At 48.5% G+C, this 26,232-nt stretch overlaps 1 protein-coding gene across 2 annotated transcripts in view; it reads left to right on the top strand.

Moving 5' to 3' along the window:
• The window catches only part of PDE2A (phosphodiesterase 2A), a 392,093-nt gene that overhangs the window by 97,218 nt on the left and 268,643 nt on the right, over nucleotides 1-26,232 (top strand). For both annotated transcript variants that reach the window (XM_079973519.1, XM_079973520.1), the window contains exon 2: nucleotides 22,965-23,028. In XM_079973519.1, coding sequence (XP_079829645.1) covers nucleotides 22,965-23,028 — 64 coding nt within the window. The remainder of the gene's footprint in view (nucleotides 1-22,964; nucleotides 23,029-26,232) is intronic.

The raw sequence follows: 26,232 nt of genomic DNA, 5'->3' as shown, positions 1-26,232 counted from the left end.
CAGGTTATAGACTCAGCTATAAGAACTTTGCTTCAGGATGAGAACAGAAATCGTACTCAGGCAGCAGGAGGCCCCATTAGCTGAAGTAGTACCTCAGGTTAAGAACAGTTTCAGGTTAAAAACGGACCTCCAGAACAAATTAAGTCCTTAACCCGAGGTACCACTGTACACGTGTAGAGAAAAGAAGCCTGAGCTAGGCCTCAGACTTTCTGCCTTGTGGCTTCCATCCTCTGTAAGGATGAGCCGTGTGCTGCTGGCTAAGACCCAGCAGAAGGAAGATAATAATTTATAATAATAAATTATTATTTATACCCCGCCCATCTGGCTGGGTTTCCCCAGCCACTCTGGGCAGCTTCCAAAAAAAACACTAAAATACAATAACCTATTAAGCATTAAAAGCTTCCCTAAACAGGGCTGCCTTCAGGTGTCTTTTAGAAAAGTTTTAGAAAAGTTTGGTAGTTATTTTTCTCTTTGACATCTGATGGGAGGGCGTTCCACAGGGCAGGTGCCACCACCGAGAAGGCCCTCTGCCTGGTTCCCTGTAACTTGGCTTCTCACAGCGAGGGACCTGCCAGAAGGCCCTCGGCGCTGGACCTCAGTGTCCGGGCAGAGTGATGGAGGTGGAGATGCTCCTTCAGGTATACTGGACCGAGGCCGTTTAGGGCTTTAAAGGTCAGCACCAACACTTTGAATTGTGCTTGGAAACGTACTGGGAGCCAGTGTAGGTCTTTCAAGACTGGTGTTATGTGGTCTCGGCAGCCATTCCCAGTCCCCAGTCTAGCTGCCGCATTCTGGATTAGTTGTAGTTTCTGGGTCACCTTCAAAGGTAGCCCCATGTAGAGCGCATTGCAGTAGTCCAAGCAGAAGATAACCAGAGCATGCACCACTCTGGCGAGACAGTCCGCAGGCAGATAGGGTCTCAGCCTGTGTACCAGATGGAGCTGGTAAACAGCTGCCCTGGACACAGAACTGAGCTGGGCCTCCTTGGACAGCTGTGAGTCCAAAATGACTCCCAGGCTGTGCACCTGGTCCTTCAGGGGCATAGTTGCTCCATTCAGGACTAGGGCTGGGAAGAATTCCTGCTCCAAATCCGGGAGAGCAGCTGCTGCTGCTATCAGTCAGTGCAAACAATACTAAGCTAGAGGCACCAATGGCCTGACGCGGTACAATAATGATAATGATAATGATAATGATAATGATAATGATAATGATAATGATAATGATAATGATAATTATAATAAATTTATTATTTGTACCCCGCCCATCTGGCTGGGCTTCCCCATCCACTCTGGGTGGTTCCCAACAGAATATTAACAATACATTAAAATGTCACACATTAAAAGCTTCCCTAAAGAGGGCTGCCTTCAGATGTCTTCTAAATGTCAGGTAGTTGTTTTTCTCTTTGACATCTGGTGGGAGGGCGTTCCACAGGGCGGGTGCCACTACCGAGAAGGCCCTCTGCCTGGTTCCCTGTAACTTGGCTTCTCGCGGCGAGGGAACCGCCAGAAGGCCCTCGGAGCTGGACCTCAGTGTCCGGGGGGGGGGGGGACGCTCCTTCAGGTATACTGGTCCAAGGTTCCAATATGGCAGCTGAGGTTCCCTTTGCTTTCCCTGTCCTCAGGGCAGCTCAGCCAATCGCTGCCCACCCCAAAATAGCAGCAGCCCGAAAGCTCCCTCAGAAGGTGTGCAGAAAGTGAGACGTTTGAAAGGAGGGAAGAGGCTGGATTCTGCAAAACATACTGTACAGGGCAAAGCGATGCTGCCAAACCTAGTAAATACAGAAAGACCTTCACAAATCTTCCGCTCAGTATCAGTATTCTTTTTTTCGTGCGCCCAGATTAGAATTCCAATTTATTTCTTTGCCACTAGGAAAAAAAAAAGGATTCAAAGGGGAGAGCCTCAAAACCTGGAGAGTAGATTATGAAGAGCGGGGGGAATGTCAGTTTAAAACGAGCTTTCCTTTGCCATTGGTTGTCAGGGCAGAGAGCATGGAAGGGAACTCGGCAGCCAGGGCGGTGACCAAGTCAGAGGGCTCTGGCGCTCCAAGGCTGCTTGCTGGTTTCCCGTTGAGGCACCTGGGAGGACACGATGCTCTCTTGGCCTAATCCTGCTGCAGGACTCTTCTGACGCGTTCTTGGGGCCATTTCTCCCAAGAAAGCAAAAGCAGATGTTTCACCACCGACAGAGGCATTGCACGTGTGTGGGGTGGGGGGAAGCAGGGGGCCACTGTCCTGGCTGCACATTCAGAAGGGTGCAACTGGGCCACAGTGGTCCTGAAGGTACCGCGAAAATGGGAGGGATGTGGCTCCCTTTTTTGGCCTGGCAAAGCATAGCGCATGTGTTTCCTGGGTGGTGGGATGGGTTGTAAGTGTCAGGAGTTCATCCTACACTGGAGTAGGACCCTGGCAGAGACGCATGCCCGACTGGCATGTTTCCTCCCTCCTGGTCGATTGTTCGGGAGCTTCAAAAGCTTTCTTCAGCCCGAACATCACAGCGACCGATGCCAACAGACACCGGCACACTTAGGGATCCGCAGAGTCTTCGCAGCTTGCGCAACAGACCTCAGCCACTCAGCATTTTGGCTAATCTACTTTATTTACATAGAAACACACACGGATCACTGCAACATGGCTCTCTCTCTAGCATCAGACAGCAAAGAGAAAAAGAACAAAGAGAAATAGTCCCACTTCATGGAACACAGGAACACAAACATCCTGTCTCCGTCACTTCCCACTCTGTGGAGTTTAAACATATACTGTCATGTGATAGACAACAATCCCATGACTGCAATCATGGAGCAGGAATTCTAACAGTGACTGGAGAGTGGGCAGCCTGCCATGCGGAGCCCCTCTGTTTGCCCATCCCCTTCAGCACCTTGGAACGGTGCACGCCACCCGCTTCTCATGCCATGGCTGGTGCCACCGTTGTGCGTGCTGGGCTGCTGCTGTGCGGCGCACCCTCTTTGGCTGTCTCCTGCCCAGGTGTCACCACAGAACTCCCAGCGAAGGCCCCGCATACGGGAGCAGGCAGCTGCAGGCACGGCAGGGCACTGCCAAAGTGCCTGACGCAGACACAGGTGAGCTGCGGTTCCTGTCTCTTTTGCTCCTTGCCCCGGGCACTGGCAACTGACGATACGCCACTTGGTCCACAAGCTTGATCCCCATTGCACCCAGCAACTGATATGTGCCAAAACTCGGACCATCACAATAAAAAGCCCCTGTGGGGATGCTGAGGTACATGGACCAGTGGCCTGATCCTGCAGGCTTGCCCTGAACTCAGACATTGCCTCTTGCTTGTCTGGAGACGGTATGTGAGCCTGCTGTGCAAAGGTAACATTGGCACAGCCTTCTTTTGCTTTCTTGGGAGAAATGGCCCCAAGAATGTCAGAAGAGTCCTGCAGCCGGATCAGGCCAATGGAGCATCTTGTCCTCCCAGGGGCCAACTGTCAGGAGTTGAGCCTACACTCGAGTAGGACCCTGGCAGAGACACATGCCCGACTGGCATGTTCCCTCCCTCCTGGTCTTTCGTTTGGGAGCTTCAAAAGCTTTCTTCAGCCCGAACATCAGTGACTGATGCCAACCGACACCAGCACACTTAGGGATGCACAGAGTTTGGACAACTTGCACGTGACAGACCTCAGCAACTCAGCATTTTGGCTAATCTACTTTATTTACATAGAAACACACACAGGGCACTGCAACATGGCTCTCTCTCTCTCTAGCATCAGATAGCAAAGAGAAAAAGAACAAAGGACAATAGTCCCACTTCACGGAACACAGGAACACAAACATCCTGTTTCCGTCACTTCCCATTCTGTGGAATGAAAACTTACACCATCATGTGATAGACAACAATCCCATGACTGCAATCACAGAGCAGGAATTCTAACACCTTCCGGTTCTTGGGGTTCTGTGTGCAGCGATGGTTAGCTTCTAATGGAAGAGGTTGTTGAACTGCCAGTGAGCACTCAGGACTGATTTCCTTCAGAATGGATCAGTTTGATCTTCTTGCAGTCCATGGGACTCTCAAGAGTCTCCTCCAGCACCAGAATTCAAAAGCATCCATTCTTTGGCGATCAGCCTTCTTTACTGTCCAGCTCTCACTTTCATACATCACTACTGGGAAAACCATGGCTTTAACTATACGGACCTTTGTTGGCAAGGTGATGTCTCTGCTTTTTAAGATGCTTTGCCAGGTTGTATATACCTGTGCATAAAAACATATCTCCTGCAGACACCACGGTCTGCGCTGACCTTCCTTCCAAGGAAACCCAACCTCTGTAAGTGTCTGAAATCCAGAACCCCTCCCCGTTCAGAGATTGGGGTGGCGTGTGACAGTGTCTCTGGAGCACTTTCATAAGTGATGTTACAAATGTCATTTTTGTCTGTGGCATCAACCAGGTTCCTCAATGGGAAACCAACAAGCAGCCTTGGAGCACCAGAGCCCTCTTGCCTGGGCATCGCCCTGCCTGCCGAGTTCCCTTCCATGCTCTCTGCTCACTTTTGACTCTGACGCCACCCAGCCCTGGAAGGTGGTTCAGATCCAGCCAACTCTTCTCCCTTCCTTAGCATGCCAATGACTTGACAGGCGAGCTGTCTGGGAGGCAGAGTCAATTCCTTCCTTTTGAAGAGAGGAGCAGTGGCGCTGCGCTGCTGGCAAGAGGCCGCTGCTCTCCGTGCCAGAGCAAGGATGTTCGACACATGTTCCCTCATTACCGAAAGGTGCATTTGCTGCTCGGATGCTTGGCTTACAGCTTTATGAGTCAGAAAGACGAGGCTTCTGGGAGGGAAAGGGATGGAGCTCTCAGCTGGGAGAGGCTGGGCTGATGCGAGCCTTTCCCCAGCCCCAGTTTTGGGAAATTGAAAGGAATACTCTCCTTCCAGCGACTCCCACCAGTGTAGAGGCTAAAGTGCTAAACTAGGACCTGAGTTCGAATCCCATGAAGCTACTTTACAGGGTTGTCGTGGGGATGAAACAAGAAGCATGTATGCTACCTTGGGCTCCTTGGGATAGAAAGGCAATGGAGAAAAGGAAATAAATCGGAAACAGACGAGTTCCAGAGGCTTTGCTAACAATGGTTGCAGAAGGCACAGATCCTTGCAGGCAGCTCAGGGAGAGGGGGGTTGTGAGGAAAGCAGGGAGGGAGGGACAGAAATGCAATAGTAAAGCAATTTCGCTCCCCACTGAAACCACATTTGCAGAAATGTCGACCCCCTCCTTTCTTTTTATGCAATATCTGAGGGCAGAAACAACCTCAGTGGGTGCTATCAGGGTGGGCTCCAGCACTTGGCATCCCTGGGCAATGGGAATCGGAGGTGGGGAGAGCGCTGCTCTTGGGTTCAGATTCCTAGCAGGGCATCTGGTTGGCCACTGTGAGAATGGGGTCCTGGACTCAGATGTGCCCAGGACTTTCCTTCTTCTGTTCACAAGAAAGACAACCGGGCAACAATTGTCTGCTCAAGTTTTTCCGCCTGCCAGCTGTTTTCAGAGGCATAAAGTAACAGTGAGGCAGCTCAAAATATTTGACTGGCTCACTGGCTAGCAATCTCCCTTTTGTTTTTTGAGCTGCCCCTGTACCCAGCCCTGATTTCGGACAACAGCCCTACCACCCGCTCCCATGCACCCCCTTCAGCACAGCTGGATCCAGGTTCTACTATATCTCTGGACCCGAAAGAGCATTGCGTCCTTTTTAATTTTTCTTTTTGCAAGCGGGGTGGGGTGGGGGGGGTGGGACTCTAATTTTAGCACAGCACGGATTGACTCACCACTGACAATGAACACTCCCACACTGCGAAGGATAGCTTTCCTTTGCAGTGTGAGTAACACTGCTCCACACACCTGCCAGCTCTGGGAAAATCCAGAAAGGAGGGGGGGGGGCTCTAGAGCTTTCTTGCCTGATCTTCCAACACCCCCCTCCCCACAACTGCAAGGCAAACGAAACATCACAGGCAGTTAAAGACGGTCAGGCCAGCCTTGAAGCGTCAGACTGGGGTGCAATGGGATGGGGAGAGCTGGCGTTCATTGGGACGGGGGTTGGATTGGATGACCTTTGGGGTCTATGATTCTATGATTCAAATAAAAGGGAGCCCAGTGGAGCAGCCTCTCTTGTAAAGGTGGGCCCATCTATGCCATTTCATTTATTTGCTTCACTGGATCTGTACTCCGCTTGATGGTAAACAAACAAACAAGCCTATGAGACTCTCAATCTCTAGGTCGTGGGTTCGAGCCCCACATTGGGCAAAAGATTCATGCATTGCCTGGGGTTGGGCTAGAGGACCCTTAGGGGTCCCTCACAACTCTGCAATTCTATCACACTAATAAATTATCAAGGGGGGGGGAGGAGAATTGGCAACAAATAATTTATGGCTTTGTTGGTGATGGTTCAACAATACCTGGTTGGGGGAGCAGGTTTCCCACCCTCCCTTTTTGCATATGCTGGTTTTGCTGTGAGCATTAAGAGGTTCTGCACATGCTCTCTTGATTAACAATGTTGTATGCGCTCCAATGGGACGCGGGTGGCGCTGTGGTATAAACCACAGAGCCTAGGGCTTGCTGATCAGGTTGAGTCGCCGTGATGGGGTGAGCTCCCATTGCTCGGTCCCTGCTCCTGCCCACCTAGCAGTTCGAAAGCACGTCAAAGTGCAAGTAGATAAATAGGTACCGCTCTGGCGGGAAGGTAAACGGTGTTCCGTGCGCTGCTCTGGTTTCACCAGAAGCAGCTTAGTCCTGCTGGCCACATGACCCGGAAGCTGTACGCCGGCTCCCTCGGCCAGTAAAGCGAGATGAGCACCGCAACCCCAGAGTCGGCCACAACTGGACCTAACGGTCAGGGGTCCCTTTACCTTTACCTTTATGCGCTCCAATATTTGAGTGGTGAGAGATTCCAGCTCTTACCCAAGTTTGGTTTCCTTGGAATGAAGGTCTAGTGCTTTGGGGGCGTATGGTTTTATTTGCACATATATAGGATGGAAGGGCTCACAGCATTAACATCCCAGAAAATCTTGCTTCTCTGTTAGATATTTTTTTTTGGGGGGGGGGGATCCCTCTGAAGCCTTAGCTTTGGTGTCAGCAGAGATAGAAAGTCCAGCCTCTCTGCCTTTCCACCTTTCAGCCCCCAGCCAAGAAGAAGCTCACTCACTCTGGAGATTGTTCTCCTACTTGCAAGAAGATGCTGTCTCCAACCAGGTGGGAAGGAAGGCCAGCCCCCCTCTGAGAGCATCCTCTCCCAGCTGTCTCTATGGCAACCTCTTCAGTCGTACAGAGGGGGGTACTTAACTGGGCCAGCTAGGAAAAAGAAAATGGTTTGACTAGTTCAGTTTCTCTTATAGACCCCCATGTGGTAGAGGCATGTGTGGGACCCATAGGCACAATCCAAACCAACCTCCCATCAAACCTAGCAAAAATGCTTCAGGATTTTTTTTGGGGGAAAGGTATATCTAAACATCTTTTTAAATTCATTATAGATCAGTTCCCAAAATGTTTTTACTTTGTCACAAGTCCACCACATATGGTAAAAGTCTCCATCACAGCAGCGCTCTTCTGGCACCCTTACATCCTTAAATGCTGTTCTGTTGGGCCAGGAGCTGATGGGAGTTCTAGTTTGAAACGACTGCAAAGCACAAGGTTGGGAATTGCAGAGCAAAACCTCTGGAGGGGGGGGGGTTGACTTTGATGAGAGTGCAAAAATCAACAGAGGGAGCAGAGTTCCTAAACAACAAGAATATTCAGCTTTACTGGGTTCTAGTTCTAATCTTAAAAAGCAGAGACATCACCTTGCCGACAAAGGTCCGTATAGTTAAAGCTCTGGTTTTCCCAGTAGTGATGTATGGAAGTGAGAGCTGGACCATAAAGAAGGCTGATCGCCAAAGAATTGATGCTTTTGAATTATGGTGCTGGAGGAGACTCTTGAGAGTCCCATGGACTGCAAGAAGATCAAACCGATCCATTCTGAAGGAAATCAGCCCTGAGTGCTCACTGGAAGGATAGATCCTGAAGCTGAGGCTCCAAGACTTTGGCCACCTCATGAGAAGAGAAGACTCCCTGGAAAAGACCCTGATGCTGGGAAAGATGGAGGGCACAAGGAGAAGGGGACGACAGAGGACGAGATGGTGGGACAGTGTTCTCGAAGCTACCAGCATGAGTCTGACCAAACTGTGGGAGGCAGTGGAAGACAGGAGTGCCTGGCATGCTCTGGTCCAGGGGGTCACGAAGAGTCGGACACGACTAAACGACTAAACAACAATGAATTTGGTGAAAGGCTACATCTGAGCCTCCCTTGCCTAAGCCAGCCGTGTCCATTTGTGACGACAGAGTGACTAACCAGCATCCTTGAAAGCTAATTAGAGCCGACTGAACGTTTGACCTCACTCTGCTTTCCCCTTTCCTTGACAACAATCTGCACCAGAGAATGGAGAAAAAGGGGAGAAGAAAGAGTTCAGTTATGAAATTGCCACTTGTGGAGATGAAAGTCAACATGCGAGAGAGGATAATGAGCCACAAAGCATTGTAGAAAAGCAATGCAATGCAGGCAGTAGTTATGGGTTTTGTAGGCTGTGTCTTTGTGTGTGTGTGTGTGTGTGTGTGTGTTTTAAAAAGAAGCACACAGCAACCCAAATTAATGTGAACATGAATGCCACCTGGAGGATGAGAAGTTGTTTTCAAGGGAGCTTGGCGCTCAGAGAGAAGATGGGCAATTTGATGCTGATTTAGGGGGGCTGTGGAGGACCCCAGAGTCTGGTGCACAGCCAAAGCCTTTCCTACCGGGGTTCAAGAGACAACTGATTTGATTGCTGGGCGAGGCAGGTTGTTGGCAAAAAGAGATGAATGTAAGAGGCAGCTTATTAACAGGAACAGGGGACGAGGAAGGAAGGAAGGAAGGAGGAAGGAGCCTCACCTCCACCCAACAGCCACTAGAGGGCAGCTGTGTTCCCTAGAATCACAAAAATTGTAGAACCGGAGAGTTGAAAGGGGACCCCCAAAGGCCATCTAGTCCAACCCCCAAAATGCAGGAACCACAGCATTTGGTGGATCTGCATCAAATCTCTACTTAAGGATCTCCGGTGAAGGAGAGCCCACACAACCTCCCTGGGGAGACCGTTTCTCTGTCCAACAGCTGTTGCTGCCAGAAGGTTCAACCTCCAATGGCAGACCAGACCAGACAGCCAACTTCAAATATCCCAAGGGCCATCGCATGGAAGATGGAGCAAGCTTGTTTTCTCCCGCTCTGGAGGGCAGAACTCGAACCCATGGCTTCGAGTTGCAAGAAAGGAGATTCCAACTAGACACACTGAAGGAACTTTCTGACGGCAAGAGCTCTTCGATGGTGTAACGGAAGGTTGTGGACTCTCCTTGGACCTTTTTAACAGAAGCTGGGTGGCCATCCGTCATGGATGCTTTAGCTGAGATTCCTGGGTTGGTATGGATGACCCTCGGGGGTCCCTTCCAACTCTATGATTCTAGGATTTTGAGGGAGGGGGTTGTTCTTCTGGTGGTTTTTTTTTTTTTTTGCCCTTCCTGAGTTTCGTGCTTGCTGCTTTGTTAGTCTTCTGGCCGGAGGAAGGCAAGATTCCGCCACAAGGGGGCGCTCTGGGACAGCTCAGAGCACCAGGCAGGTAGAAGATGAATCTTCCTTCTGGGTAAACTGCACTGCTAGTTTCTGCTAGTTCCCCTGTGCAAAAGTTAGGGTTTTATTTGCATCAGAACATCACAGGTTGCCTTTTGCTGTGTCAGACCCTTGGACCAACAAGAGCCTGGCATCGCTGGTCTCCCAGGCTTTCAGACACTGGAGCTTTTCTCAGTCCTGCTGTAGTTTGAACCAGGGGCCTTCTGTGTTCAAAGCATCTGTTCTGCCATTGAGCTACAGGCTCTTGTCCCCATCTTCTTCCTCGTTAACTTCTAAAAAGGGGAGGTGAGGATGTGGTAGCAGAGCTTCAGGAACTCTTTCTGTCAACAGCGCAAGAGCGATAGAAGAGGCCAACCAGATGCCCCTTTTCTGCAAGCCGCAAGCAGGATTCGAAGACAAGAGCAGCTCTCCCCTTATGTGGTTTCCAGCAACATGTATTCAGAAACATTCCTGCCTTCAGCTCTGGAGGCAGAGCAGAGATGTCCCAGTAGCAGCCTTCTCCTCCATGAATTTATACGGCCCTCTTTTAAAGCCACCTGGGTTGGGTTTCCAGCTGTAATGCTTAAGAGATATGGAAAATAAGGTTTTGAAATAAGTAAAAATTAATGGTGAGGATTTGCTGAACTAACAATTTGAATTGGAATATAAGAAAGGGAGGTATGAGGAGGTCTGGAAAATAAGTTAAAAGAAAATAAGGAATTGGAAATTCTATGTGTTTTTAGTTGTTTTTATTTTTGTATTTTTGTTGTATTTTTTTTTTTACATTGTATTATTCTTGAAAACTTCAATAAATATTCTATAAAAAAATAAAATAAAGCCACCTGGGTTGGTTATGTACCACGGCTTCCTGTGGGAGGGAGTTCCATAGTCTGTCTATGCAGTTTTTGTTTTTTTAAATGACACTACTTAAAATTGCCATTTATTTTCAATTGTGTTTCTACATTTACTGCGTCTGCAGATAAATAGAAATCCTGCTCTGGCTAGAATGTACTTTGCAGTTTTAAAACCATGCCCTTCCGCTTCCTCCCTCTTTTCAATGACATTCACAAGTCGTGAAGTCCAGAACCCTGGTCAGCAACTGCTTCAAGGAAGAACCAATTCTGGTGTGGGGTGCTGTGCAAGTCAGACCACTACATATTCCACTGCGGCAAGATCAGGGCCTCCCCCTGAGGTCTAAGAGTCCAGACAGGTTCATACAGGAGAATATGATCTTTCAGATAGACTGGATCTAAACTGTATTGGGCTTTACAGATCATAACCAGCACTTTGCACTGTGCCCAGAAACAGGTCGGAAGCCAGCTGTCAACAAGGGAGTGGCCGCCGAGACCACATAACACCGGTCCTGAAAGACCTTCACTGGCTCCTAGTACGTTTCCGAGCACAATTCAAAGTGTTGGTGCTGACCTTGAAAGCCCTAAACGGCCTCAAAGGCCCAGTAGAACTGAAGGAGCGTCTCCATCCCCATCGTCCAGCCTGGACACTGAGGTCCAGCGCCAAGGGCCTTCTGGCAGTTCCCTCACTGCGAGAAGTCAAGTTACAGGGAACCAGGCAGAGGGCCTTCTTGGTGGTGGCGCCCACGCTGTGGAACGCCCTCCCATCAGATGTCAAAGAAATAAACAACTATCTGACTTTTAGAAGACATCTGAAGGCAGCCCTGTTTAGGGACGCTTTTAATGACTGATGCTTTAATGTATTTTTAATCTTTTGTTGGAAGCCACCCAGAGTGGCTGGGGAAACCCAGCCAGATGGGCAGGGTATAAATAAAATTATTATTATTATTATTATTATTATTATTATTATTATTATTAATTATCTGCTCCCTGTAACCCTAGAGGTTTCCTGCCCCAGAAGCTGAAGAATCAGTCGTCTGGCTCAGTAGAAGGCAGTTCCCCACATCCCTATGATTGCGCAATGCAAGCGCTTGGAGCAGCCAAGCATGCCATAGAACTGTAGTGTCGGAAGGGACCCTGAGGGTCATCTAGTCCAACCCCCTGCAGACGGCCACCCAAGCTCTGCTTAAAAACCTCCAAGGAAGGAGAGTTAGCCACCTTCTGAGAAAGCCTGTTCCAAAGAACTACCTACTCTGGAAGAATGGCAAACAAAGGTGATGGACTTTATGGGACTGGCTGAGATGACGGGCAGAATCCGCGACCAGGGGAAGGAGACAGTGGAAGAGGACTGGAATAAATTTAAAATATACCTTAAAAACTATTGTAAAATTGAGGAATGCTAAGATGTCATGGGGTAAGAAGCAGAGAATTGCAGCTGTAACTAAAAAGCTAAAGGAAATTTAATGAAAGGGAATCAGGATAATTGACTAAAGGGTTGCTAAAGAATCACTAAACAAGGATGCAGGGATGGGGAGGTATGGGGAAGTCAAGAGAAAGAAGGGTATGAAAATATAATTTTGAAGTTATATTGGTTTAAATGTTTTGTATGTTTTTGTTTGTGTTCTGAATTTTTTGTTTTTTGTTTTGTTCTGTTTCTATTATGTGTTTGAAAAACGAATAAAAATTATTTTAAAAAAAAAAAAAAGAGAAAGCCTGTTCCACTGCCAAACAGCTCCTGGTCTCAGAAAGTTCTTCCTAGTGTTTAGTCACTCTCCTTTCACGTAACTTGAAGCTGTTGGTTTGGATCCTGCCCTCTGGAGTGACAGAAAACATGTGACAGCCTTGGCTATCGTATTGCCTCTCATTCTCCTCTTTTCCAGGCTAGACACACCCAGATCCTTTAATTGCTCCTCATAAAGCAAGGCCATCTTAAGCATATCCAGTGCCATGGTTCAAAGACCCCTCCGGCGCCCTACCCCTTTCCCAGAGTTGTCGACCTTTCCCCAAGCCTCTGCGGGGATCGCTTGTGGGAATATTCTGGGGTGCAGGAGAGGATATATTGACTAATTATATCCTTATCCAACTTGTGCTAACAAGTTCCCAAAATATCAGCAGAGTTTATAGACATTCCCCTTTAGGTTCGCAACGGTAACGTCTGCACAGGTTCGCTAGAACCTCTATAATAATTACTCTGGTAATCTCCCCTTTTGTTCCCTCTTAAAATACAAGACACGACACAGTCTTTATAAAAGTATAAAAGAGTTTACTCACGTTCTGTTCACAATATGATCCCAGAAGGCAGACAGCTTAAAAAGGTTACATACACTCAGAATCTATCTTATAGGAAGATAGTACTGTCCTCTCTTGGCTGGGAGCCAAGAGGGCATGTTGCTCCTTCAGAAGATGAAGATGAGAGAGAGAGAGATATGGCTGCCTGCCCTGTGCTTTTATCATTTACCTGCACAGGTGAGGCCACACCCACCTCTGGTCACATGTGGAGGAAGTCCGTCCCCAGAAAGTTTACCTGCTTGCTGGACAGACATCCCTCCCCATGTTCTAACATGTACACTCTAGGAATGTTGTCATTGACTGCTCCTGTGTTTACATCCCACATCGCTCTCCTCCTGCGGAGGCTTGGGAAGGAATCTGCATGCCCGCCAGTCATACAGTTGACGGGGCACAGCTGGCGTCTGTGCAGGGAAAGGGGAGGCTGCTGGCAAAGCCACACAGTTCCCCCACTCGCTGGGGCGCCCCTAAGAGGCCAGCGCCCTGGTGCAACACGCCAATAATAATAATAATAATAATAATAATAATAATAATAATTTATTATTTATATCCCGCCCATCTGGCTGGGCCTTCCCAGCCACTCTGGGCGGCTTCCATAAAAACCAAAAATACAGTAAAATCACACGTTAAAAACTTCCCTGAACAGGGCTGCCTTAAGATGTCTTCTGAATGTCAGGTGGTTGTTTATCGCTTTGACATCTGCTGGAAGGGCGTTCCACAGGGCGGGCGCCACTACCGAGAAGGCCCTCTGCCTGGTTCCCTGTAGCTTTGCTTCTCGCAATGAGGGAACCGCCAGAAGGCCCTCGGCGCTGGACCTCAGCGTCCGGGCAGAATGATGGGGGTGGAGACGCTCCTTCAGGTATACTGGACCGAGGCCGTTTAGGGTATACTGGACCGAGACGGCTCTGGTATCCAGACCCTTGATCATCTTAGTCACCCTCCTCTGCACATCTTCCAGTTTGTCAACATCCTTCTTAAATTGTGGTGCCCAGAACTGGACACGGCTTTCCAGGTGCAGCCTGACCAAGGCAGAAGAGAGAGAGGGAGAGACTATGACGGTCTTCAAACTAAAACATCTTGGAGATCCCAGGCCAAAGGGAGGTTAGGCTGGCCTTGACTAGAGCCAGGGCTTTTTCGGCCGTGGCCCCGATCTGGTGGAACGCTCTTTCACAAGAGACTAGGGCCCTGCGGGACTTCACATCTTTCCGCAGGGCCTGCAAGATGGAGCTGTTCCACCAGGCCTTTGGCCAAGGCACGGTCTGACCCCCTCTCTCCTTCTGTAATCCTCACAGAACTCTAGCCCAATGGTTGCCATGAATTTGATTCTGAATTGGTTTTAGAATTTATTTCAATTAATTGACTGTGATTTTATGTTAATTGTGCTATTTTTACTGAGGTTAGCCACTCTGAGCCTGGCTTTGGCTGGGGAGGGTGGGATAATAATAATAATAATAATAATAATAATAATAATACTTTGATCTGGACACTCAACTTCTGTTGATGCAACCTAGAATAGGACTCATGTCAAGTTTGTGGTCTACTGAGATCCCTAGATTCTTTTCACGGCTATGAAGCCGGGCAACCCCCCCCCCCCATCTTCTATCTTCTATTTGTGCATCTGCTTCTTCCCGTGTGAGTGCAGGATTTGTCCCTGTTGGCAGATCAGGCCTGGCCTGACTGCAGGGAGGGAGAAGTTGCTGAAGAGTGAGCAGTAGAACGAGATCTCCCTGGCTCTGCTTTTGCACTTTGGCCTCGGGTCTTGTCCTCTTGGACCACACGGATGATCCACAGGCCGGAGCCTCTGCGCGACGTGGTCATTTCCATAACAAGCATGCAGGATCCCTGGGATGCCGTCATGTGAGCAGATAAGCATGCAAATCGGGCTGATGCGCGGCAGCTGCTTTGCACGCACGACCTCATCCCTGGAAGAGTGTGAGCGTGTGTCTCACAGGTGAGTTATTGGCAAAGCGGAAGAGAGACAGTGTTTTTGATGAGCCACAGTGAACTTGGGCTGAGTGCTGCGCCTAGGCCTCAAGTGCCACAGTTCAGTGCTGGAAGATACGAACAGGAGGACTCTTGAGCATGCGCAGAGTGTTCATTCCTCTGTTATTCAGTATACCTGAAGGAGCGTCTCCACCCCCATCGTTCAGCCCGGACACTGAAGTCCACCTCCGAGGGCCTTCTGGCAGTTCCCTCACTGCGAGAAGCCACGTTACAGGGAACCAGGCAGAGGGCCTTCTCGGTGGTGGCACCCACCCTGTGGAACGCCCTCCCATCAGATGTCAAGGAAATAACGAACTATCTGACTTTTAGAAGACATCTGAAGGCAGCTCTGTTTAGGGAAGTTTTTAATGTTTGATGTTTTATCGTGTTTTTAATATTCTGTTGGGGAACCACCCAGAGTGGCTGGGGAGGCCCGGCCAAATGGGCGAGGTATAAATGAATAAGGAATAATAATTATTATTACTATTATTATTAGACTGGAAAGGGAAATTTGTTTCTGTGGCAACAGAGCAACTTCTTTGGAGATACTGTACTAATTTGCGGTACATAGAATCATAGAATCATAGAGTTGGAAGAGACCACAAGGGCCATCGAGTCCAACCCCCTGCCAACTACCCCGAAAAAGGAACTGGTTTGGAAAGCTTCCTCATTCATTATGTTGTTGTTGTTTAGTCGTGTCCGACTCTTCGTGACCCCCTGGACCAGAGCACGCCAGGCACTCCTGTCTTCCACTGCCTCCCGCAGTTTGGTCAGACTCATGCTGGTAGCTTCAAGAACACTCTCCCACCATCTCGTCCTCTGTCGTCCCCTTCTCCTTGTGCCCTCCATCTTTCCCAACATCAGGGTCTTTTCCAGGGAGTCTACTCTTTTCATGAGGTGGCCAAAGTCTTGGAGCCTCAGCTTCAGGATCTGTCCTTCCAGTGAGCCCTCAGGGCTGATTTCCTTCAGAATGGAGCAGTTTGATCTTCTTGCAGTCCATGGGACTCTCAAGAGTCTCCTCCAGCACCATAATTCAAAAGCATCCATTCTTTGGCGATCAGCCTTCTTGATGGTCCAGCTCCCACTTCCATACATCACTACAGTGGTACCTCGGGTTAAGTACTTAATTCAATCCGGAGGTCCGTTCTTAACCTGAAACTGTTCTTAACCTGAAGCACCACTTTAGCTAATGGGGCCTCCTGCTGCTGCCACGCCGCCAGAGCACAATTTCTGTTCTCATTCTGAAGCAAAGTTCTTAACCCGAGGTACTATTTCTGGGTTAGCAGAGTCTGTAACCTGAAGTGTCTGTAACCCGAGGTACCACTGTACTGGGGAAACCAGAGCTTTAACTATACAGACCTTTGTCAGCTTCAGGACCTGTCATTCATTCTACCCTCATGCATGTGTAAAAAAATATGTTGTACGGTCTTCTGTGTATCTAAGGTTTGGGCACATGCTGTTGGAAGATTTAGGGCACATAAAAGAAGTCCTCCTTCATGCAGTGCATTAGTTAACCTATGGAACTCACTGCCACAGGAGGCAGTGATGGCCATTAGCTTGGATGACTTGAAAAGAGGATTCCGCAAATTCACAAAAGAGGAGAGAGCTGTTGATGGCTACTAACCACAGCGGCTTTGCTCTCTGCATCCATAGTTAGAGTCAGCAGTGCTTCTGAATGCCAGTGGATGGAAACCACAATAAGGGGAGAGGGCCTTTGTGCTTGGATCCTGCTTGTGGGCCTTCCATTAAAGCAACTGGTTGGCCACCATGAGAAGAGGATGCTGGACCAGATGGGCCATTGGCCTGATCCAGCAGACTTTCCCTGTGTTCTGATCTCTCTCTGCCTCTCCCGTGCCCTAAGGAAGTCAGATTATCCTCCACCAGGGCCAGGGCCTTCTCAGTGATGGCTCCGACCTGGTGGAATACTCTGTCCCATGAGACCAGGGCCCTGCAGGATTTAACCTCCTTCCATCGTACCTGTAAGACAGAGCTATTCCACCTGGCCTTTAATTTGAATTCAGCCTGATCTTTTATTTCCCTTCCCTTCCCTTACCTGCTCTGAGACCCCACAGCTAATTCTTCCCTGGTCTCCTCACTGGCCCAAGTAGGACCAATTCAGCCAGCTAGCCCTGGGGATTATCTACCGGTAATTGATTTTTGATTTTTGATTTTTATTGTTATTTGTGTTTTTATACTGTATTTTATGCTGCTTTTATAATCAAGTGCTTTAAAGTGTTTTAAATTTGTTGTTAGCCGCCCTGAGCCCGGTTTTTGAACCGGGAAGGGTGGGGTATAAATAAAAAAATATTATTATTATTTTATTTTAGCATATTAACCTTGCTTAGGATAGCAATCACTTGGCAAACATCCCCGCTCAAAGCAAATAATGAAAGGAAGCGTGGATCTTGGCCCAGGTGGCCAGGCTGACAAATGCAGTTAGCATCTGCGAGAGGCTCGACGGCCAACCAATAACTCTGAAATGAAATGGAAGCTCAGCCTCAAGTTATCAGGCCCACTCGGTCAGACTCCCTGCAGAGTTTGACAAATTTGTTTGCTGCGTAGGAAAAGAACACAAACCCGGGACTCTGGGCTCATTTGTAGCATTTAATCTTGATTAAGCTGGATTACCTGTGCGCTCAGGGTGATTCGGTTTGTATTGCCTCGATTCAATGAATAATAAACAAAATGGAGAGGAAATGCACCATTTGAACCCAAGGCGAGATGGACTATTCCAGAGGGGTTGTGTGTGCTGTTTTGCAAAGAGTTTGGCCACATCAACTTCATTTATTGATCGGGTCTCGCCAGCCTTCTGCACGATGGGGGGAAGGGTGTTTCTCTACGAGCTGATTTGCATGATTAAAAGGGATTCCACATGTGGAGTGGACATGGCTGTCATCTTGTCCCCAGTACCTGGGGATGATTCCCCTTGTCCATTTCACAAACGCAGATCCTTGCTTCCCACTTTTGGAAAAGAATTATTTATTTGCAATCCCCTCATCCCCGAGGCTCAGAGGGGCAGCAATAATTTAAATGCGAGGTGACCGTTTAAGATTGGTTTTGATCCTTTTGTGCGTAATCTTCACAAAATGAAAATGTCGGAACTAGAGCCCGGCTGACGTGGTGTCCCGCCTCCTAATCCCAACTGCGCAGAGGACTGCTTCATAGAAACATAGAACTGTAGAGTTGAAAGGCGTCCCGGGGTCATCCAATCCAACCCCCTGCAATGTTTGTTGTGCTATGATGAGGCAAAGGAACTCTGCACGTGATTTAGTCACCCTCTTCTTTCATTAGTAACACTTCTGGGGTGAACCAGGTTCAAGTCCCTACTGGGTGACCTCAGGCCAGATATTTACCCCCTGAGTGCCTTCTTAATTGCCTTTCCCCCTAAACTAAAACTCCCCAAGTGCTGTAACTGTTCCACCCTCTTTTCCAGCCGCACAATATCCTTTTTTGAGGCAAGTCAGCCAGAATTGTACGCAACATTCCAAGTATGCTATCATCACAGATTTGCATTCTGAAGTAGAAGTTTCAGATATAAGCTCGTGTATCCTGGCTAGTCAAGGATGCGGGTGGTGCTGTGGTCTAAACCACTGAGCCTAGAGCTTGCCAGTCGGAAGGTTGGCGGTTCAAACATAGCTGTCAACCTTCCCTTTTTTTTGCGGGAAATTCCCTTATTCCAGTGGCGTTTCCCGCTGCTTCCCGCTGCTATCCCAGATTGTTAGATATCCCATAGACTGTCTCCGGGACAGGTGAGGCTGCTGATCCCTTATTTTCAAATCTGAAAGTTGACAGCTATGGGTTCGAATCCCAATGACAGGGTAAGCTCCCATTGCTCTGTCCCAGCTCCTGCCAACCTAGCAGTTTGAAAGCACGAAGTGCAAGTAGATAAATAGGTATTGTCCGTGGTGTGGAGAAAGGGAATAGAGGAATTCTCCTCTCTCATAAAACTAGAATTCAGGGCCATCCAATGAAGCTGAATGTTGGAAAATTCAGGACGGATAAAAGAAAGTGCATTGTCAGCCTATGGAACTCACTTCCACAGGAGGCAGCAATCGACACCAACTTGGATGGCTTTAAAAGTGGATTGGAAAATTCATGGAGGAGAAGGCCATAAATGGCTACTGGGCAGGATGGCTTTGTCTGCCTCCACAGATGGAGGCAAAAGTGCTTCTGGATAGCAGTTGCTGGAAACCCACAAGAGGGGAGGGTCGCTGCTGTGCTGTGGTCCATCTTCAGATTTCCCGCTAGGGTACCTGGCTTGGCTAATCTGAGAACAGGATCCTGGACTAGATGGGCTATTGGTCTGATCCAGCTACAGGGTGGTTCTTATGTGATTAATCGTAGGTGCCAGCGTCCTGGGTGCCTGAGCACCCACAAAATTCCCCATGAAGGGGTCAAGCACCTACAAATTTCAGGAACTAGGGCCATGCATGTTGCATGGCAGCCACAGTCACGGGACCAAGCTGCCACTCCTGTTCCTAATAGTAATTGTATTTGTTCTGGATATACGATAACTCACTGGCTCAAATAGTTGGAAACCAATTGTTTGGTGATGAAATCTGGAATAGGAATCGAATACAAAGACACCTTAAAAAACTGAGGCATCATATCTCTTTATTATTATATGTTTGAGTCTCTCTCTCTCTCTCTCCCCCCCCCCCCAATTCTCATTAGCTTTCTTAACTTTACCAGGTTGGTCATTATTTCCACTTTCCAAATTCCATCCATCAACTTCCAGAGCTCTCCTCTTTAGCTTTTAATTCCAGCCAAGCTACGTTTGATCCTCAGCACATTTAGAAATAATTCCGCTTAAGATGCGGTTTCTGTTGGTTTAAATAGGTTTTTTGGGCCACAGGCCACAGCTGAAGGAGGGAACACATGCTCTGCATGTCGGAGGACCCAGGTTGTGAACCTGGGCGTCTTCGGTGAAAAGGACCAGGTTTCACGTGATGGGGAGAAAGAACTTTGTTCGCAGGGGATCTGCAGAGAATACGGCTGCTTTTTAGAACAGGCAATGCTGAGCTAGAACTGGACAGCTTGATATGTTCAGTTTCACATGCAATAGCTCTAAGACTAAGTCCAACATCCTCTTCTTACAGTGGCCAGACAGGATTTGAGCAGAGGAGCACACTGCCGTCCTGTGGCTTCCAGTAACTGGCATTCAGAAGCATTGTTTCCTCTGACCCTGGATGCAGTCCACAGCCATCAAGGCTAATGAATTTGTCTAATCCTCTTTTAAAGACCTCGTTTAAAGACAATAGTTCCATATAGTTTAAATACGTGCTGCATGGAGAATTTTTTATTTTTTTTTAAAAAAATCTGTCCTGAATCTTCTAACATTCAGCTCCACATGCTCTAATGTTTGACTGCAAACCTGTGCACAAAACTATTGGACTGTGTGGAACTTCCTTCTAAGGGCACATGGAAAACATGCATGCTGTTAGTTTTAGAGTCAAATGGTTTATTATTTCATCTCAGGCACCCTCCATTGACGTGTTTGTTCCCCCGCTCACCTTATTTGCCTGCAGAAAGCGTTGTGCATTACTTAGACTATGCCCAGCCTTTATCGAGCATATGTTCTGATTTGCTTACAGGGTGGTTAAACAATGATCACTCATCCTACAATCATCCTGGTTTGCTTGCGGTCTGTTTACACATCTTCCCTGTTGAATGACTGGGCCAGTTATCTGTTGGCGTTCTTTAGTATGCGAGTAAGCATTGTGTGGTTAATGGCCTTTGTCTGTTGCAAACACACACAAACACACACAAACACACACAAACACACACAGAGACACGAGAGAGAGAGAGAGAGAGAGAGAGAGAGAGAGAGAGAGAGAGATAGAGATATATTTGTTGTGCAAAATAATAACAAATTAATTTATTGTAGGAAGTACGTTTAACTTGGTTATAAATGATATCTAGTTCTAGCCTAAACAACTAGGCTAGAGAAGGCAAAGGCAATCAGCCCAATGGAACCTTTTGTGTGTTCCTGTCAAATGTATGTATACCTTTAAACCTTATACAGTACACAATAAAGCAGGGTTCCCAAACTTGGGTCTCCAACAGTTTATGGACTACAATTCCCATCATCCCTGACCACTAGTCCTACTAGCTAGGGATGATGCGAGTTGGTCCAAAAACAGCTGGAGACCCCCTTTAAAAGTTTATTTCCAAAGTCCCTCTCTTGCCCTAGCATGGAAAAAGACCATGTTTGATAAGTTAAACATGGTTTACTTACAAACTCTCCAAAGGTCAGATTCATGTGCTTTTCCACACAGCAATCAGAAAAAGTTGCAAAGGCAGTAAAACTTTGTTTAGGTACAAAGTGATGAAAGTTCTTAATTTATTGGTATAGGAACTCAGGAGTGGCTTCTGAGAGCATGCAGTTGAGCTGGAGCAACCACCTCAAACCTCTTCTTCACTGGAGCTGTGAGCTAGCTAACCACTGGGGAAAAAACAAACGCCTCTCAGGTTTACACATACTAAATTAAATTTGAACTTCTACGGGGAAAGAGGAGAGCGCTTGCTTTGAATTGCTGCTGGTTCCTTCTGGCTTACTACTTCATTTCTGTAAGATTAAGTCTGAAGTGAGGATGGCGCAGCCTTAATTTAGGGAAGACGGTGTCTTATCATTGCAGTTCCTGAATCATAAATTGACCTTAAAAGCAATCTTCCATTTCCATTTGAGGCCTGGTTCCTGCCTACAGGAGTCTGATAACTAGATCTTCCTGGCAAAGGCAAGGATTAGCACTCTGATCTTTTCTAGAACTGTTAGGCGGTCCAGAAGCTAGTTGTTCTCTGCAGGTCATGTATGAGATAAGAGCTTGTACCAGGGTCAGAGATCGGCTGCACTGATGCCATGATCCATAGAAATAAACCATGTAAAAAGTCTAGACTAGCACCTGCCATTACACCTCTTCCTAAGCACCATTTCCCCATCAAGGAAATCCAAAACCACACGCTCACAAAATCCTTTCGGGAACTGTTGACCTGACTCCCTGGTTTACTCACTTCTTTGCCATTCCGCTGCACAGCCTTCCCCAACCTGGTGCCCACACGGTGTCGTAAACTACAACTCCCACACAAATGGGAGCATGGCCAAGCTGGTGGGGGGGGGATGGGAATTGTGGGCCAAGACATCTGGAGTGGAGGGTGGTCAGATGTTGCCAAAGGCAACACACACACAAAAAGGTCTCTGCTGCTTTCTGGAAGGATTGCCTCCCAGTCTCTATTTTGCTAGGACTGAATATTCTTAGTTCATTTCTGGGGGGGTGTGGGGGCCCTTAAAGGCCTCAGCCCAGTATACCTGAAGGAGCGTCTCCACCCCCATCGTTCTGCCCGGACACTGAGGTCCAGCTCCAAGGACCTTCTGGTGGTTCCCTCCCTGCGAGAAGCCAAGTTACAGGGAACCAGGCAGAGGGCCTTCTTGGTGGTGGTGCCCGCCCTGTGGAACGCCCTCCCATCAGATGTCAAAGACAACAACTACCAGACTTTTAGAAGACATCTGAAGGCAGCCCTGTTTAGGGAAGCTTTTAATGTTTGATGCATTACTGTATTATAATATTTTGTTGGGAGCCATCCAGAGTGGCTGGGGTATAAATAAAAAGTTGTTGTTGTTGTTGTTGTTATTATTATTATTATTATTATTATTATTATTTATTAGAGGGTGCCATTGTTCAAAACCTGAAAAGTTGCGTGCAGTTAAAGAGACATTGGGTGCTTCTGGGCGGGGAGGGCAGGTTGTCAAAATAAAATAAAAAGCTGCGTAAAAATCACTGCTTGTGAGCGATCTGTAAGAAAGACATGGTGTAAAAAAAAAAAAAACAAGCAACGGGACTTCTGCAGCAGCAGGCGCTGAGGTCTGGGGGATGGAGGCCGCCCCCCTCTCCATCTCTCCAGGTTTTTAGGACCCGGGGAAGCCCCTGGGCTCTGCTGCTTCTTCCTCTTGGCTTCTCCCTCTGCTTGGCAGCGAGAGAGCGACGCCCAGCCGCGCTCCCGGGAGCAGGTGTGCATGACAAGCCAAGTGTGTGTGATAGAGGCAGGCCGGCCACCGGGAGGGGGGACGGGGGCGCGCTCTAGCTCTGGATCTCTCTCTCTCTGTCTCTCGCTTGCAAAAGTCTCCCGGCTCCAGCGGCGGCCGCGCTCGGTCCTCAGCCGGCTGCTTCTGCAAGCCCGGCGCGGGGGGGGGACAGGATGGTCCTGATCCTGCCGCACATTCTCATTGCTGCCCTTCACTTTTTCAGACGGGGCCAGCAGGTCTTCCTGAAGGCGGAGGAGGAGGCGGCTCGAGGCTCGGACACGCTACAGGTAGGTCCCTCTTTTCGGTTCCCCCCTTTTTTGGGGGGGGCAGGGTGGTCCCCAACGGTGGTGACTCTCTTCGCGTGCTCGGGATGTCCGCCTTTTGCATGTTCTCGCGGCGCTCTGTACGTGGCCCGGTGAACTCTTGATTGCGGTTGAGGAACTCAACCAAGTTGGTCTCCCCAGGCGCCTCCCCAAAATTAACTCGTTTTACTGTCTTCTAAGCATAGCTGTCAACTTTTCCCTTTTCTTGCGAGGAATCCTCTTCGGAATAAGGGAATGTCCCTTTCGAATGCCACTTCCATCCTTCCTTCCATCCAGCAACTCGCGCCTAACTTCGCAAATGACTTTGGGATGTCTCAAAAGAGATTCCAAAACATCTTAGCACTTTGAAACTCTCTGTGATTGCATTGCAGGCGGTTTGAACGACCCCTTGGGGGGGGCGCCCTTCCAACTCTTTGATTCTTCCTAAGTGGACATGGGGCAAGCACAGTGAAGGTCATGCGTGGCATAAACAGAAGGCAACTCTCCTGAAGGCGATCCTTTGATCCCATCCCTAATAGATCATTTCGTAGCTGGCTGGGAGAAAGGGTGGCGCTTGTTAACGCGGCCCCCAAAGCAGGGTTCGTCCAGAGGCACTGCGAAGCTTTTACAGTTTTGTTGTCCCGCTAGCATGTCAGCGCCAAAAGATTTGTTCTCAACTAAGCATGGGCAAAGACCTAGGATCGCTGGTGCCTCCATCTCTGCCCGGTTGAGTTTTGAGTAGGGGGAGTGCGCTCTCTTGCTATTTCAGAAGCGACCAAGTCCTGTTTGTAATTGACCAACAACATCCCCTCTCCTTCCTTCCTTCCTTCCTTCCTTCCTTCCTTCCTTCCTTCCTTCCTTCCTGTGGCTTAGCGTGGGTTGTCAGCACCCGGGGCAAGGCAAGTAATTTGCGCCCCCTAACCTGTGGATTTGCGCCCCCTAACCCTAACCCCCAGATGTTGCGCCCGGTGCGGCCGGCCCCCCCTGCACCCCCCACGCTACGCCACTGCTTCCTTCCTTCCTTCCTTCCTTCCTTCCTTCCTTCCTTCCTTCCTTCCTCCCCTCCCCTCCCCTCCCCTCCCCTCCCCTCCCCTTCCCTTCCCTTCCCTTCCCTTCCTCTGTTGGCTAAAACACCTTTTATTCACATTATTTATCTTTTCCCTCTCCTTTATGCCTTCTTCTCCTTCCTACTCTCCCTCCCTCCCTCCCTCTCCTCTTATTGGACAGTCCATGGGGCTCCGTCGCCTCTTCTCCTTGCCTGATTTTCCTCTGCTTGAGTAAGTCAATGGAGGAGTTCTTTGCGCCGCGGGCAGGACCACCCCATGCATGCCCCCCCCCCCTTTCGCGGGGCACCGAGGCTGCCAGCCACGACCCTCGCGGCGGCTCGGCAGGGCCCGGGAGGCGCGTGGCGCGCTCCTGCCAGCCGCAGGCAGAGCCGGCTCGCTGCAATGCAGGCGTGCTCTGCACAGCACCACTCCTGCGAGCAGAGCAGAGGCCCTGGAAGTCTCTGAAAGTTGCTGGCTGCTGTTGGCAAGCAGAGAAGCAGCTTCAGAGCATTGGCTTGGCGTCTGTATCTCCCTCTCCTCCTCTGCAAGCACCCAGAGGACTCTGCGGGCCACACACACACACACACACACACACACACCATTCTTCTATTTCCAAGCACCTGCTTCTCTACCCGCCAGCACCCCAAAGCTGTGTGCATGATGGGTGGCAAATATTATTATTATTATTATTATTATTATTATTATTATTATTTTGATATCCCTCCTTTCCTCCTCCAAGGAGCTCAAGGTAGTGTACACGATTCTCTCCCCTCATTTAGTTCCCACAACGAGGTAGGTTAAGCTGAGAGGCAGGGACAGATAGCTCAACTGGTACAGCATGAGACCCCTTAATGTCAGGGTTGTGTGTTCAAGTCCCACGTTGGGCGAAGTATGACTAGATGACCCTTGTGTGTCCCCTTCCAACTCTAGAATTCTGTGATTCTATCACTGGCCCCTAAGGTCACGCCCAGGAAACTTCATGGCCGAGCGGGGATTTGAACCCTGGTTTCCCAAGTCATAATCTGACGCTCTGACCATTACGCCGCACTGGCTCTCCACAGGCAGCTCTGGGTCTTTTGAAACCCGCAGGCTGGTTCCTGGGGTGAATCGCCAAATTCTGTGATTCTGCACTGCTGGTGCAAAACTTTGGCCTTTCTTGAAAGCTGTTGTGTTGTGCGCAGGGAGTTGGCCATTTGGTCAGTAGTTAATTCTTACAGATAAGCTAACATCATCCTAAAGAGAGAACCCCATATTGGAAAGAGAAACACCGCTTTCTGTATGGTGTGGTTTAATTTTATTAAAGTTTATTCAATATTTTATTGAAGATGGCTTCCGTGCACCAGCTTCTCACGGGACTCTGTGGAAGAACATTTTGTGTTGATTTCTTCTTGCTGTGTGGCAGCACTTTGCATCTTGATTCCAGTGTAATATTTTTTAATGCCGTCTCTGTACTTTGGGAGAGGGAGTGGACTGGCAATAATGTTATTATTTTCTTAGTTCTGTTATATCTGAATATCAATAAAATACAGGGTTTTTTATTATTTTAAATAAGGAATCAGAACTGGACCCTTTGACATGTGGGGGTAGTGCATGCAAGTTTATTTTGGGTAGATTCCAGCCAGAATGCAAAGGCATTGAATGCAAAGGCGTTCTACAACATTTGCCGGCAGAAGAGTTATAGGAATCGAAAGCCATGCCTGCTTCTCATAGAGTTGTAGAGTTGGAAGGGACCTAAAGGCTGTGGGAATGTTCAGGGATGCAGAAGAGGATATATTGTCTGATTATAGCCTTTCCAACTTGTGTTAACAAGTTCACAATTTAGCAGAGTAACATTCCCCTTTTTAAACTTGCAGCGGATGCGTTTGTTCAGGCTCGCTAAAGCCTCTATAATAACTGTCGTGGTATTTCTCCCTTATTCCCTCATAAAAAGATAATACATGATACAGTCTTCTTTAAAGTATAAAAAGGTTTACTCACACACCATTCTGTTCACAATAGGATCCCAGAAGGCAGACTTAGCTTAGATAAGTAACATACACCTGGAAACTATCTCATAAGGAGACAGTCCCTTTCTCCTCTCTTGGCTGGAAGCCAAGAGAGCATCTTAGGCTAAGCAGATGTTGCTTCTTCGACGAATGGAGAG

This window comes from Podarcis cretensis (genome assembly GCF_951804945.1).
Source record: "Podarcis cretensis genome assembly, chromosome: 4".
NCBI lineage: Eukaryota > Metazoa > Chordata > Lepidosauria > Squamata > Lacertidae > Podarcis > Podarcis cretensis.
Note: the sequence above shows the minus strand (reverse complement) of the source record. Positions and strands in the feature narration are given on the sequence as shown.